Below are 14,769 nucleotides of genomic sequence, written 5' to 3' on the forward strand. Positions count from 1 at the left end.
GATTGTCTTTAATGGTATCCGTTAATTGTCGATTCTTCTTCTTCATTCCACCCCTTGTAGCTTGAAATAGCATGTACTTTCTGCCAATATCATGATATTAAATTAGATTTAAATTTATATAATTGTTTAAAGGTTTAAATTCTGTTCTTTAGATTTATTTGTTTTTTTTAAGAAAAAGGGTAAAAAAGTAAAAGGCAATAGTTGGAGAGCCAATGGCGTGGAACATCATAGCCCCATAAATTCCAACAAATCATCCCCAAAACTTACCCACGCTTCCTTCATTTTCCCATGCCATTGCCGGCATCCATCTCCCTCAGCCCAATCCCCCCGACGGAACCCACCACCGATGACTTAGCGGCGGTGAAGGCAGCGGCGTGGGCCTGGTACCAGCATGGGTCCGGCTCCGATTCCAAGCCCATGCGCGAATTCGGCCTCACAAGGCCCACTACACTCCCCAAGCCCTCTCGCTACAGGCTCGAGGCCATCAGACGCTCCCAAACACCCTCCCTACTCGACAGCTACGAAGTCGCCAGCATTTCACGGCGGTTGTCCGATCTCCTGGACCCCACTGATCGGAATAATTTTAGCCTCAGGAGCTTTGAATCTGAACTTTTGGATCTGGGACGACAGATTGAAAGGAAGCCCACGAAGCCCAAGAAGTTTAGAACAGGTTTGTGGCGGCGGAGACCGTCGGTGATGTGTGGCAAACGGGAGGATGTGGTCGTCGGCACTCTCGTCCATCCGCCCGGAAAACAACCGCGCCGGAGCACCGCCGGTCATGATCATTAAAAGCTGCTCCTAATTACCTAATTTATTCTACTCTCAAAATCATTGTAACATGTAGAGGTGGGGCCATATGTGGAGGAAAATCATAAAAAGAATATAGGACGAATTATTTCCAAATTTAAAGTTTTCTTTGTTTTTTAATTTACTTTATTTTAAATTATATATTTAATCTATGAACTTTCAAAAATAATTATTTTGGTATTTATTTTTATTTTAATTTTAATAAATTAATGACCATTTTAAATATGCATACTTGCTACATGCTACATGATTGTATTAGATACCTAAATTATGTGATAAATAATATAATAATTAGTATGGACCAAAATTATTATTTTAAAAAAGTCACACTAATATGAACCAAGAGACACCAATCATACAATATACTTCAACGAAGATGTGAAGAAAATATTGTTGAAATTATCAAAAGATATTTCAATTCATACCACATTGAAGAAGAATGAAGTTTCGTGTTATAAATTTTGGGTGGATTATAATTAAGAGTAATTTAGAATTATTGTATTTCATTAATGTATTTTAAGACTTTTTATTTACATTAGGTTACAATTACATGATGGTTAATTATGACACGAATGTTACAACTCTTGTAATGCATTTAATAGTTTCATTTTGAGGCTATATAAAGCCATATATGTTGTATTTGTAAGTAGACTTATAAAATGTAGTTAAAAAAAGCATTTGTGCTTCCTTTAGCCAATGACTAAGTTTATTTGCAATTTATGTAGTTTAGGTTGCATGTAGAATAATTCAAGTTCGACATGATCAATCTTGCTTCTGGAGTGATTCGAATCTCAAACAAGTGTTTTTGCCTTGAGATATTTGATCAACAAGAACCACTCAAGCTTTACATGATCGATCTTGCTTGTGGAGTGATTCGAATATCAAACAATGTTCTTACCTTAAGATATTCGATCGACAAGGTAATCCGAATCTTACTCCACTTGCAGTGATTTCCACGTAACACACATGAACTAAAACAAAATTTAAATTATACTAAAAAAAAAATATTTAAACAATTAGAGCTCAAACTTGTAATTAAGAAACAAAAAAAGAAGTTTTTAATAATTATAATTTTATTTTTATAAATGCATATATATCTCACGTGCTTTAGGTTTCAATCCACACCCATATGTTAAATTTAAATATATATATATATATATATATATATATATATATATATATATATATATATATATATATATATATATATATATATTATCTATTATTAATCATACTAAACATTTTAATTTTTGAAAATTTGAGTTTAATTTCTAATTGGTCAATTTCATTTTTGTCCTTAAATTTATAGATTTTATGGTAATAGAAAATTAACAGAAATTAAGACAAGTGAATAAAAGTCAGTATCGGATAAAAATGTAAAAGGTAAAGTTAAATTAAATGTAAGAACTATTTTGAGAATTAGAGATGAAATAAAAATTAAACGTGTAAATTTTTAAAATTTAAGAACAATGGTGTAAATGTCTTTATTACCCCCATCCACAAAAATAAATAAATAAATAAATAAAGAAGCTACTGATCCCGGACGGAGAATTCTAGATTCTGAAACCCTAATCCCCAAATTCCACTCAGAGACGATCCGGTCAGGTTTTACAGTTGACTCAACCAATCAATAGTAAACTCAATGGCTTGGAGAAGAAGTTGCCGACTACACTCCCTTACCCATAAGAACCTCCTTCCATCTTCTTCAATTCTCACCTCCATCTCCAAAAATGGCCGCTATCGACCTTCTCTCCAGAGAATATGGCTATGTCGTCCTTGTTCTTGTCCTCTACTCCTTTTTCAATTTCTGGATGGCCGGTCAGGTCGGCCGCGCTCGGAAGAAGTAACTTCTCTTCTCTTTCTTTTTTGGATTTTGTTTTCTCTCTTTTTCGTGAATGTTGTTATATCTTTCTGTTTCGATTTTTTATTTTAGGTATAAGGTCTTTTACCCCAATCTCTACGCTCTGGAATCCGAGAACAAGGATGCTAAGATCTTCAACTGTATCCAGGTTTCTGATTCTTTGAACTCCGATTCGATTTTTTATGTTTTTGTTTTTGTTACGGTTGAGTCTGAATTGTGGAGTGTGTTTGGAACAGAGAGGGCACCAGAATTCGCTGGAAATGATGCCTCTGTTCTTCATGCTTATGATTTTGGGAGGAATTAGGCATCCTTGCATTAGCGCTTCGTTGGGGGTTCTCTATGTCGTGGCTCGGTTCTTCTACTTCAGAGGTTACGCCACTGGCGTGCCTGAAAAGCGTCTCACCATCGGGTTCGTTTTCTGGGAAATTCTCTGTTGAGATTCGATTTTAATAATTTGATTCAATTTGGAAACTTGATGGATGGATTTTTTGTATTTGGGATGACAATTGAACAGGAAATATTTTTTCTTGGCGTTGCTTGGTCTGATGATTTGCACAATCTCGTTTGCTGTGACGCTTCTTCGTGCTTAAGGTCTGGTCTTCTAGCTTTGCTTTGCGTGATGTTGTAGTGTTCTTCATCTTCCTCGCCCTCTTGGCCTTGGATCTGCTACTTCTGATTTTGGGTTTGATGAAATTGAATAATGAAATTGACTGGTTTGTGATCAAGTGTTTTTTTCTTAATCATCTTCTTATATTATGTGGGATTAGATTTAGAACCATAGAATCATTATACCAATTGATGAGTTAAAACATCTCTCCCATTGACCTTGTTCTGATTAAACCGCCAGTCAAATTAATAACACTAAGAATTATATTTTCACCACTTGAAATCTAAACATTATTATTAAAAGTAATAGCAAACCTACATAAGACCTTTATGTTCCCTTATTTTATCGTTCCTGCATCCGGGTTCCAAAAACTCTACCCACTGTAAATCCTTTCAATCATCAAAATCGCCACCCGTTCCTGCCCCTGCCTAAATTTCTGAGTTTCATAGCGGTTTGAGAAAGTGTGGCTTCGAAGATTGTTAGGAGAAGAGTCGTTGAAGATGGTTAGGAGAAGAGTCGTTGAAGATTGTTAGGAAAAGAGTCCGACATTGAATACTATCTCCATTGTAATGGAGTCTTTTGAGAAAGCAAAAAGCAAAATCTCGCCTTTGTTAATAGAATCTTTAAGTGTCGAATATGAAAATTGAGAGGTCAAAAGGGACTCAAGTGTCGAATATGAAAATTGAGAGGTCAAAAGGGACTCAAGTGTCGAATAGAGGGCGTACTTTGTTTGAGGGCTCCCGAGAAGGAGCTGAGTCTTGATTATGGAGAGGTTGTTCGAGGGCTCTATAGGCCTTAGGGAGATTCTATGATGTGTTTTGTTCGAGGGGAGGGTTGTTGAAGATTGTTGGTAGAGACTCTATTTTGGCCATTGGGCTGCATCACATTATCTACTGAATTGGGTACTCTTTGGACTCGCAAAGTTGTAAACTGTGTATGGGGGCTGACGCCTGTCCAGTGTCGGAAGGTCAAGGAAGTTGGTGATCTGATGACATGAGAGTCAGCGACCGAAGCTTCGGTGAAGGGCGGCGGTAACTATAACGGTCCTAAAGTAGCGAAATTTCTTGTCGGGTAAGTTTCGACCTGCAGATCTGGGCACTGTCTCAGAGAGAGGCTCGGTGAAATAGACATGTCTGTGAAGATGCGGACTACCTGCACCTTGACTGTTCCCTGGGATAATAATTGAATGCACGGGCCCCTTGTGAGTGTAGTATGTATAGCAATCTGAAATGCATTTACTAACTAAACATTTCCCTGTGACCCACAATCCCTCCCCCACATGTCTATTCACCTTATAATATATCAATCTTTTTTAATTATCATATTCAATTTTAATTTTGGTGCTTACAATTTTATTATTATTATCTCATGGTCAAGAGGCCTCTAATTCAAGTTCTCTTTCTCTGGGTCATTATTCAATAAAAGCTTTTCACCATGGTAATTAGTTAATCTGAATATGATTAAGTAAATAAAAAATTAATACCTTTCTCAAGATTGAATTGTAACATAGTTAAAGATTGAATTTCCTACACACAATAATTCACAATAAAAAAAAATTGATAATACAAAATTAGACCCTAAACCCATCTTAAAATAAATTATTTATAGTTTTTATGTCATTTTTTTGTACTTTTTTATTTTGAATATATAAATTCTATGACACTAAACATAGGTAAATAAATAAATAGGTTATTAAATGTCTAAAATAATTTGAGCCAATACGAATTTGCCAACTAATTCCGTAAATTATTAGGGGGGAAATTATTATTTGAGTCTTTAAAACAAAATAAATAAATTATAAAGTTATTATCATTAAACAGTTTCAGATCCATTCGTACACGTGTACGCTCCAACCATACCGAAATTGAATTGCTTTTAAATAAACTAGGTAATATATCCTAATTACATCACTCATAATTAAATAAATCCTTGAGAAGATTATATTAATTCTAATAATTTAAATTATCTTTTTCCTAAGAAAAACTTATACAGTAATTTAATATACATTATTTTATTAGAGGGAAGTTAAGAAGTGGATATGAGATATTTGATAGCTTAGATATGTTGATTTTAAAATTAAATTTGAAAATATAGAGTGAGATTTGTAAATTATTTTTTTTTTATAAAAAGCACAGACATTAATGATAATAACTTAATTTTCAATTTATTTTAAAAATGCCAATGATCGCAATCTCCATCGTCCAAGTGTTCACTTATTAAGTATGCTAATCTTGACTAATGCAGATTAATTAAATAAATCTGACGATTAACAGATATTTTAAATTAATAGAATTTTTAAAACTCTTTAAGCCTTCCATAACATGCCAGCAACCTCATATTAGACAGTTGTATGGTATTTGCACGATTCATCACATATATATACGTAAATTATATTCATAATTGATGGCTAATCTAACATAATTCAAATAAAAAATTATAAAAATCATACAAAAAAAAAATGTAAAATGCATATCAGTGTCCATTATGATCTATGTTAACGTCTATATTTTATTTAATATTTTAATACATAAATATATTGTCAATTGAATGTAATTAAATGTATAGTAATTGTCTACGCACATTCTAAGCGTATGCATGTGAACTTACAAGACAAACACTACTACCATACTTCTTAGGGTTGATTGGGCTTGTGAGCTCATGCACCCAAAAGTAACAAAAAAAAAAAAAAAAAAAAAAAAAAAAAAAAAAAAAAAAACATAAACGTACGCGTCGCATAATTCATGACTAGAGAAATAATCGACGAATAAATGTTCACATACCACGTAAGTTATATGATGTGGTATAACATAGAATATTTCTCGAGAATTACACCAACTTCGTGTTTTTAAATAAAACAAAACAAAACAATTATAGTTATGGCGAGTTTGCAACAAATTGATAATTACATTAATCTAATTTTAAATTTGATTTGTGAGAGTTTAAAGTAAACAAATTACATGCCATTGATTTTGATTTCAGCTCATTTTAGTTTTCAACAAATAAACGGGCCTTAATGCAAACGGCGAATTTGGCGATTAAAAAAATTACCCATCCTTATCTATAAATCCCTTCTCTTGTTCTTCTTCATCCAACAATATTTATTTTGAAGAAAAAAAGAGAGAAAAAATCTCTTTCTTGTTCTCTTTCCCACTGTTGCCATATTCGTGAAGATCTCCGTGAAAATCCGAACTGCGCTCGTGTCATCGTTCAAACCGTTTCTCTCATTTTCCTCGCGATTCCATCTGTACGCACAATCAAAAGCTTCAAGCGGCAGATTCTGCACGGTAACCTTCTTTCAACTTCCTCTGCAGTTAATTCGTTTTCAAAATCCATGATCGTCTCATCGTTCACGAACTTTCTAGTTCAACATTATTAAGTTCCGCGATTGAGTTCGCCTTTAGCTTTAGCTTTTGCTTTGAAGTAGGTCTCTCCAATGTCTCATCTGTTCGAGGAAATCGTATGCAGGAAGTAGAAGAAGGTGCGGTTCTGGTGAAGAGAGGAGGACGGAAGGCGGTGGATGGATTCGAATGAGGAGGAATATAATGTGGAGACGGTTCGCGAACGGATCGCGTCGTCGCGAGCGAGCCGACTGGACCTGGTTCAGAAAGAGCTGAGTATGCAATCGGGTCGCAGAAGATTTAGCCGCGAAAATATCATCAATGGCATTAAAGGCCTCATTATCCACCCTGACAGCAGGTACGCACGCTTTTCTGGAAACGGAAACCTCAATTCCAAAACTAATTTGAACAATCCTCCAAGAATTTGCATCATTTTGACACACGTCGCACAGGAAGTAGTTGAAGAATTTGGGAAAAAGATAACCGAGAGATCTAAATTGTTCGTGAAAGAAGATAGGATTTCACATTTAAAATCGTAATTTCTTGCGACATAGTCGAGGTTTTGATGCGTTGGTTTGAGTCGGTGGGAACACATTTTAGATTCAATCATCTACTTCATTTCTAATTTTTATTTTCATCTATTTATTTATTTTTTAATTTACTTTAATATATATTTTAAAAAACTACTATGGGTTGAAAAAATGAACAGAAAAATTATTATTATAAAATTAAAATAAATTTAATAAATTTAGGTTAATTCACTTCAATCCGAACTCAACCCATCAAATCTCTTCTAACTCAATTCATAAAACATTCATTTATTTGAATTCAAAATTTAAATAAATAGATAACCCAATTTTCTTTGAGCAATCATATTTTAATTACATATATTTTTTTTTTGTCCTTTTCCTTTTAGCTTATTATAGGTAATTATATATTAAATTAGTAAATAGAAGTGAGGTGCATATACAAAAAGAAAAAAATCAAACCATTTATAATTAAATATAATATAAAATTTTAAAATTTTAGATTGATTTTACACGTTGAATTGTTTATATTATGTATGTCAAGTTTTGGGTTCGAGACTCTACACAAATTTTAAAAATTACTATCTTATTGTTCATAGATATTTATCGTGTAATCAACTATTTTGTTTTAAAAAATTATAGCTTTTTTATTTGTTTTAAAATGTTGATCCTTAAAAACACATTTTAGTTCTAAACAAAATTTTAAAAATAAAATAAAATAAAATAAAACCATTTTTAAATTTTAGATTGGTTTTTTTTTATAAATATGTTTAAAACGTGGGTAATGAAATATGAGAATCATGTAGAAATAGTGATTATAAGTTTAATCTTAAAAAACAAAAATAAAAACTTTAATTTTTAGATTTGAATGATAAGTTGAGGTAATGATATTAAATGGTTGGAATTTTATTAATAATGTTATATTTTGACTTCCATAAATTGCATCTTATGGGTGTAAATGCTAAATAATCAGATTATTAATTTTAACTATGATACTGATTGAAGTTGGTAAATAATATGAAATGAAATGCAGGTGGTATAGGGCGTGGACGAAGTTCATACTGATATGGGCAGTGTATTCTTCCTTCTTCACACCCATGGAGTTCGCGTTCTTCAGGGGATTACCAGATAATCTATTTATACTTGACATTGTTGGACAGATTGCTTTCCTGGTTGACATTGTTTTCCAGTTCTTCCTTGCCTACAGAGACAGTCAGACATACCTAATGGTCTATAGGCGCACTCCAATAGCACTCAAGTCAGTTTCCTTTCCTGGTTGACATTGTATTTTCACTCTGTTTTTGGGTCTATACAAAGAATTTAGTATAGTCGGTTGAGAATTGTTGGGAGGAAGTCTCTCATTAGCTAATTGGTACGAGGTTTTTGGGAAGTCTAAAGCAAACCCATGAGAGTTTATGCTTAAAGTGGACAATATCATACCACTGTGGAGAGTTGTGATTCCTAACATGGTATCAAAGTGATGCCCTTAACTTAGCCATACTGATAGAATTCTCAAACATCGAACAAAGAAATTGTTAGCCTCAAAGGTGTAGTAAAAAAGTGACTCAAGTGTCGAACAAAGAATGTACTTCGTTTGAGGGCTCCAGAGAAAGGAGTCGAGCCTTGATTAAGGAGAGGTTGTTCGAGGGCATAGGTCTCAAGGGAGACTCTATGGTGTATTTTATTCGAGGGGAGGATTGTTGGGAGGGAGTCCCACATTAGCCTAATTAAGGGGATGATCATGAGTTTATAAATAAGGAATACATCTCCATTGGTACGAGGCATTTTGGGGAAACTAAAAGCAAAATCATGAGAGCTCATGCTCAAAGTGGACAATGGACAATATCATACTATTGTAGAGAGTCGTAATTACTAACCATTCAATGTTCACGGCCTGATTTCTCCAAATATAAAGAACTTTAGTATAGCTTTGTTTTTGGAGTGGAAATTTCTTCTGGTCAGTGATACAGTCCATGATTTCACCTGATAAGTTCTTTTTTTGTTCTACAGGTACTTGAAGTCCACTTTTGTGACTGATTTTCTCAGCTGTATGCCCTGGGACCTCATTTATAAGGTGACCCTCCACAAAGCTTTCTTTGATTTTTCTGATGAGTGTCTGATGGAATGCAAATTATACCTAAGAGGGTTTATTGCACACTTTCTGATCTTTCAAGGAATTCTGTTTTAAACAAATTTTTATGTGTGTTCGATCAGGCTTGTGGGAAGAGAGAGGAGGTGAGATGCCTTCTATGGATAAGGCTATTTCGGGTGCGGAAAGTCACCGATTTTTTTCAGAGGATGGAGAAGGATATACGAATTAATTATATGTTTACTAGAATTGTGAAGCTCATTGTTGTTGAACTTTACTGCACACATACTGCGGCCTGCATCTTTTACTATTTGGCAACCACTCTTCCTCCTACCGAAGAAGGGTACACATGGATCGGAAGCTTAAAATTGGGGGACTACAGTTACTCACATTTCAGGGATATTGATCTATGGAAACGATACACCACATCTTTATACTTTGCTATTGTCACCATGGCCACTGTTGGTGAGTACCTTCTTAACGTCTTCAATGATGTTTTTTGAGCCAATGAAATGGAAGTACATAGATATTAGAATAACCTCCACTAGTTGGTTATTTACAGGCATCTGCTGTGTTCCTTAATTCTTGTTTGTTTATGAACAGGTTATGGTGATATACATGCAGTCAACCTGAGGGAAATGATATTCGTTATGATTTATGTATCATTTGACATGGTTCTTGGTGCTTACTTGATTGGTAACATGACTGCGTTGATTGTAAAAGGGTCTAAGACGGTGAAATTCAGGGATAAAATGACAGATATAATGAAATACATGAACAGAAATAGACTTAGCAGGGACATCCGTGATCAGATCAAAGGTCACTTACGTTTACAGTATGAAAGTAGCTATACTGAAGCTTCTGTTCTACAGGACATCCCAATATCGATCCGTGCTAAGGTAAATACTGATGTTCAATTTTACATAATTTAGTTTACATGTAATAAATAGTGTTACAAGGGAACTGGTTCATATACAAAGTAATGACGTTAGAAAATGTTGAGGATTGTTGGTGGAGAGTCCCACATTGACTAATTAAGAGAATGATCATGGATTTATAAGTAACGAATACACCTCTATTGGTATGAGGTCTTTTAGGGAAACCAAAAGCAAAGTCACCCTTTGATCGAGGGCTCCAGAGAAAGGAGTCAAACCTCAATTAATGGGAGACTGTTTGAGAGCTCCATAGACCTCAGGGGAGGCTCTATGGTATACTTTGTTCAAGGAGAGGATTGTTGGTGGGGTGTCTCACATACGGCTAATTTAGGGAATGATTAGGGGCTTTTAAGTAAGGAATACATTTCCATTGGTATGAGGTCTTTTAGACAAACCAAAAGGAAAGCCACGGGGGCTTATGCTTAAAGTGGACAATATCATATGTGATTCCTATTAGGAATCACTTGGCTTCTTTTCACTTTCTTCACCGTGTCTTTGCATAAACTAATGATTTGCATAAATGTGCTTGGATTGCTAGCATGACATTATTTCACTTTATGCAGATTTCCCAAACATTATACTTGTCTTGCATTCAGAATGTCGCTATCTTTAAAGGATGCTCTCCAGAGTTCATCAACCAAATAGTAAGCATTTTATTTTCTAGTTTGTAGCAGATGATTTCTTCTTCATTTTGGATTTTCATGTTATTTCTTTGGTTTGTCATGGTAGGTTATTAGACTGCATGAAGAGTTCTTTCTGCCTGGAGAGGTGATAATGGAACCAGGAAATGTGGTCGATCAACTTTATTTTGTCTCTCATGGTGTGCTGGTATGATTCCACTCACCATACTTTCTGTACTCGTCTTTGGAAGGAGCTGACATTAATGTTGGCAAGAACATGCTGAAATTCTCAATAAGTTGACCATATATCTGCAGGAGGAAGTGGGCATAGCACAAGATGGTTCAGAAGAAACCATAGATTTACTAGAACCCAACAGCTCTTTTGGAGAGATTTCAATTCTTTGCAATATTCCTCAACCCTATACAGTTCGAGTGTGTGAATTATGTAGACTACTGCGCCTTGACAAGCAGTCCTTCACAAATATCCTTGACATATACTTCTACGACGGCAGGAAAATCTTGAACAATCTTCTTGAGGTAATTTTGATTATATGCTAAATTATTCTTCTAAGAGTTGCATTGCTTCCTTTTAAGGATTCCAAATCTGTAGGGAAGAGAAACGAGCCTCCGAATTAAGCAAATGGAATCAGATATCACATTTCATATTGGTAAGCAAGAAGCTGAACTTGCTCTCAAGGTGAACAGTGCCGCATATCATGGAGATCTGTACCAATTGAAAGGTCTGGTTCGAGCTGGAGCTGATCCAAACAAGACAGATTATGATGGAAGGTCGCCTTTGGTATGGATAGGCATAGTTTACTTTATATTATATGTACACTTTTTTTTTCTTGGAGATGATATTGAACAACTTAGTTCATTTTCCACAGCATCTTGCAGCATCCAGAGCATTCGATGATATAGTAGTTTTCCTAATTCAGGAAGGAGTAGACGTTGATCTTACAGGTTTGTTATAAACAGTAGAACACAAGTCTTCTGAGAATTCATCTTCTCTATAACTCGGTGATATTTGATGTGTCCTTTTCCCAGATAATTTTGGCAATACACCATTGATGGAAGCCATCAAGAATGGGAACGATCATGTTGCTGAGTTGCTTTCTAAAGAAGGTGCTTCATTGAAGGTTGAGAATGCTGGTAGCTTCCTCTGTGCTGCAGTATCAAGGGGTGATGCAGATCTTATTAAGAGATTATTGCTCTATGGCATTGACCCCAACACCAAAGATTACGATTTCAGAACTCCGCTACATATAGCTGCCTCTTCTGGGCTAACTTTGATGGCAAAGTTGCTTTTAGAATATGGGGGTAGTGTTTTCTCAAAGGACAGGTACCCAAATACAACATATTACATTCTTAGAACATATTACATTCTTTTTTGTTTTCCGGTTATAAGTGAGGAACACTGTCCCCATTGGTATGAGGTCTTTTGGAGAACCCAAAAGTAAAGTCACGAGAGCTTATGCTTTTAGTGGACAATATCACATACCATTGTGGAGATCCGTGATTTCTAACCATGGAGCTTACTTGCACAGCCCTCTCCAAACCTTATGGAAAAGCACTTCCATTATGTTACTCTATAATATTTGTTTTGGTGCAGATGGGGAAACACCCCGCTTGATGAAGCCCGTATTTGTGGAAACAAGAATTTGGTTAAGCTGTTCGAAGAGGCAAAAGATTCTCAGTTATTAGAATCCTCTTATTCCTCAAAAAAATTCTCAGGTATTATCATTTTTACCAAAGGAATTCTTAAAACATATGGTCCAATTGACATTTTTTTTTTTTTTTTTTTTTGAACAGACAGAAAATACTCGAAGAAATGTACAGTGTTCCCCTTCCACCCATGGGATCCTGAAGAAAATAGAAAGCCTGGAATCGTCCTATGGGTTCCATACACCATTGAAGAGCTCATCAAAGTATCATCAGATCAGCTTCTAGTTTCAGGTGAATGCTGTATATTATCAGAAGATGGAGGTAAAATTCTTGATATCCATATGGTTGATGAAGGTCAAAAGCTGTATCTAGTTCCTGAAACTCGTTAATGTATCCCAATAATAAACCTATGGTTTAACATTCTTCCCATTGTCGATTATACAAGTTAAGAGTAACCATTTACTCTACTTTTTGTAATGATTCAATCATTTACAAAATATTATTAATATTTAATTATAAATGTTGTAAATTGTGTAAGTTTTGATTTGATTTGGTTATTTGGATTAGATTTGATCCGTTTATTTGAATTAGATTTAGTCATATTCGAGATTTGATTATGTAATGCTATATGATAGGTAATTTTATTATTCAATAGTACGTGAGATTTCTCCCTCCATTCCTAACTAGTGGTATCGGAATTTGGGGGAGTTTTATATGTCACATTATATTTCTTGAGTGACATATTGGTGAGAGTTTTTGTAGTGTGATAGCGAGGTATTCACTTGTAACGCTTGTTTAATTAGTGATTAGTGATTGGTTGCTACCGGTGGATGTAGGGGAACTTCTTCTCTCCGAACCACGTAAATATCTTGGTGTCTCTGTGTAATTCGTTTGATTAGTGATTGGTTGTTACCCGTGGATGTAAGGTAATTCGTTTGATTAGTGATTGGTTGTTACCTGTGGATGTAGGGTAACTTCTTCCTTCCGAACCACGTAAATATCTTGGTGTCCCTGTGTAATTCTGTTCATTGGTGCTGTGAGTACAGTTATTCTGCTTACGGCCCACAACAATAAAAATTTTAAACAAAATAAAATATATAGAAAGTTTCAAATATTCAATTTTTTTTTTTTTTTTTTAAAAAGATAAGCTAACGTGAATGGAAAGTTTTCATTAAGAAAAATGGTGTAAAATAAAGAAAAAAAAAATGCAAGAAATGGGCCCCACCTCCCATGCTACCCCACCAAATAGAAAAGAAATGATGATGATGTGGACATTCCCAGTTTCCCCTCCAAATTATATACGTGGCTAATCATGGGTTAAGTTTCGTTAATCATATTTAAAAAAAGTAATAATGGATTACATAAAGTTATTATATTTCACGTTCTAACTATTTTTTTAATGTGAGTAAATGATATCAATTAATTATTATTTTGTAATATCATAATTTATTATATATATATTTTAATTCAATCAAAATTGATTATATTTTTATCAATATATTTTTTTGAAAGTAATAGAGAAATGTGGACAAGCGCGGAGTGCACGTGAGATCACGTGAGAAAAAGATATTGATTTCCACTGATTATATAATTACAAAAAGAAAAATTGTGATTGGAGAAACGAAACGACATCGCATAGGGGAGGCCATGTGCAGGTGGGACCCATGGTGCACCCCATTTTGGTGCAATCAATTATATACCAAAACTCTTCTCCGCTCCTTTGCCTGCATTTAATTCTCCACCAACTCTCACATAAATATTGCATTTTTAATATTTAATTTCAATTCCTTTTACTTTATTATTATTATTATTATTATTATAAATTCGACATTATTTCAAACATTTGATAGTAAATTTGGATTTGATTTTAAGAATCATGACCGACTCTCTTCAGTGGTATGATATTGTTTACTTTGAACATAAGTTCTCGTAGTTTTATTTTGGGCTTCTAAAAAGACTTCATATCAATAGAGACAGTATTCTTCCCAAATTAACTCATGTGAGACGCACTCTCAATAATCCTCGGCATAATTAATTTAAATCATACGGTTAGATTAATTTCTAAAAAAGATGGTATAAAAAGGAATTATGCTTTTCATCCCCACTCATCATGCATTTTTTTTATTTTATTTTTTTTCAAAAGGAATTATCCTTTTCTTTGCCTTTTGTTTTGAAATAAAATTTATTCAAAATGCCATCATGAAAATATCACCCAATTATTATTTAATAAGATATGAATTTAAAATGAATTAAAAATGTGTGTCTAATAAAATTCTAAATTTTTTATTTTTTATTTAGTATATTTAGAATAATTTTTTAA

General features: G+C 34.1%; 3 protein-coding genes across 4 annotated transcripts; all 3 read left to right on the forward strand.

Annotated features, from left to right (window-relative positions):
- The first annotated feature begins 247 nt into the window (after positions 1-247).
- On the forward strand, positions 248-976 carry LOC111809120 (uncharacterized). Its single transcript, XM_023695472.2, has one exon. It carries the CDS (start codon positions 289-291, stop codon positions 787-789), a length of 501 nt encoding a protein of 166 aa, XP_023551240.2. The 5' UTR covers positions 248-288; the 3' UTR covers positions 790-976.
- A 1,379-nt stretch (positions 977-2,355) lies between these two features.
- On the forward strand, positions 2,356-3,393 carry LOC111809198 (microsomal glutathione s-transferase). Its single transcript, XM_023695585.2, has 4 exons — positions 2,356-2,650; positions 2,741-2,816; positions 2,905-3,077; positions 3,183-3,393. Exons 1-4 carry the CDS (start codon positions 2,538-2,540, stop codon positions 3,256-3,258), a joined length of 438 nt encoding a protein of 145 aa, XP_023551353.2. The 5' UTR covers positions 2,356-2,537; the 3' UTR covers positions 3,259-3,393.
- A 2,964-nt stretch (positions 3,394-6,357) lies between these two features.
- Positions 6,358-12,962, forward strand: LOC111809197 (potassium channel SKOR). Of its 2 annotated transcripts, none has more exons than XM_023695583.2 (14): positions 6,358-6,559; positions 6,700-6,971; positions 8,174-8,398; positions 9,151-9,214; positions 9,355-9,694; positions 9,833-10,128; positions 10,728-10,808; positions 10,894-10,992; positions 11,100-11,321; positions 11,395-11,583; positions 11,672-11,747; positions 11,832-12,126; positions 12,397-12,518; positions 12,597-12,962. In XM_023695583.2, the coding sequence occupies exons 2-14, from the start codon at positions 6,793-6,795 to the stop codon at positions 12,836-12,838; spliced, it is 2,430 nt and encodes an 809-aa protein (XP_023551351.2). In that variant the 5' UTR covers positions 6,358-6,559; positions 6,700-6,792; the 3' UTR covers positions 12,839-12,962. The 2 variants fall into 2 exon arrangements, with proteins under 2 accessions (XP_023551351.2, XP_023551350.2); XM_023695582.2 differs by having other exon boundaries at positions 6,741-6,971.
- The last annotated feature ends 1,807 nt before the right edge of the window (positions 12,963-14,769 follow it).

This window comes from Cucurbita pepo, chromosome 13 (genome assembly GCF_057944985.1).
Source record: "Cucurbita pepo subsp. pepo isolate OVF chromosome 13, ASM5794498v1, whole genome shotgun sequence".
NCBI classification, from domain to species: domain Eukaryota; kingdom Viridiplantae; phylum Streptophyta; class Magnoliopsida; order Cucurbitales; family Cucurbitaceae; genus Cucurbita; species Cucurbita pepo.

Bases quoted from the DNA above. Each gene is read 5' to 3' on its own strand.
- LOC111809120 (XM_023695472.2), top strand. From the start codon at position 289: ATGCCATTGCCGGCATCCATCTCCCTCAGCCCAATCCCCCCGACGGAA.
- LOC111809197 (XM_023695583.2), top strand. From the start codon at position 6,793: ATGGATTCGAATGAGGAGGAATATAATGTGGAGACGGTTCGCGAACGG. The intron at 6,972-8,173 runs GTACGCACGCTT...AATGAAATGCAG, and splicing joins ATTATCCACCCTGACAGCAG to GTGGTATAGGGCGTGGACGA. The intron at 11,322-11,394 runs GTAATTTTGATT...CCAAATCTGTAG, and splicing joins TCTTGAACAATCTTCTTGAG to GGAAGAGAAACGAGCCTCCG.
- LOC111809198 (XM_023695585.2), top strand. From the start codon at position 2,538: ATGGCCGCTATCGACCTTCTCTCCAGAGAATATGGCTATGTCGTCCTT. The intron at 2,651-2,740 runs GTAACTTCTCTT...TTTTTATTTTAG, and splicing joins GTCGGCCGCGCTCGGAAGAA to GTATAAGGTCTTTTACCCCA. The intron at 3,078-3,182 runs GTTCGTTTTCTG...ACAATTGAACAG, and splicing joins GAAAAGCGTCTCACCATCGG to GAAATATTTTTTCTTGGCGT.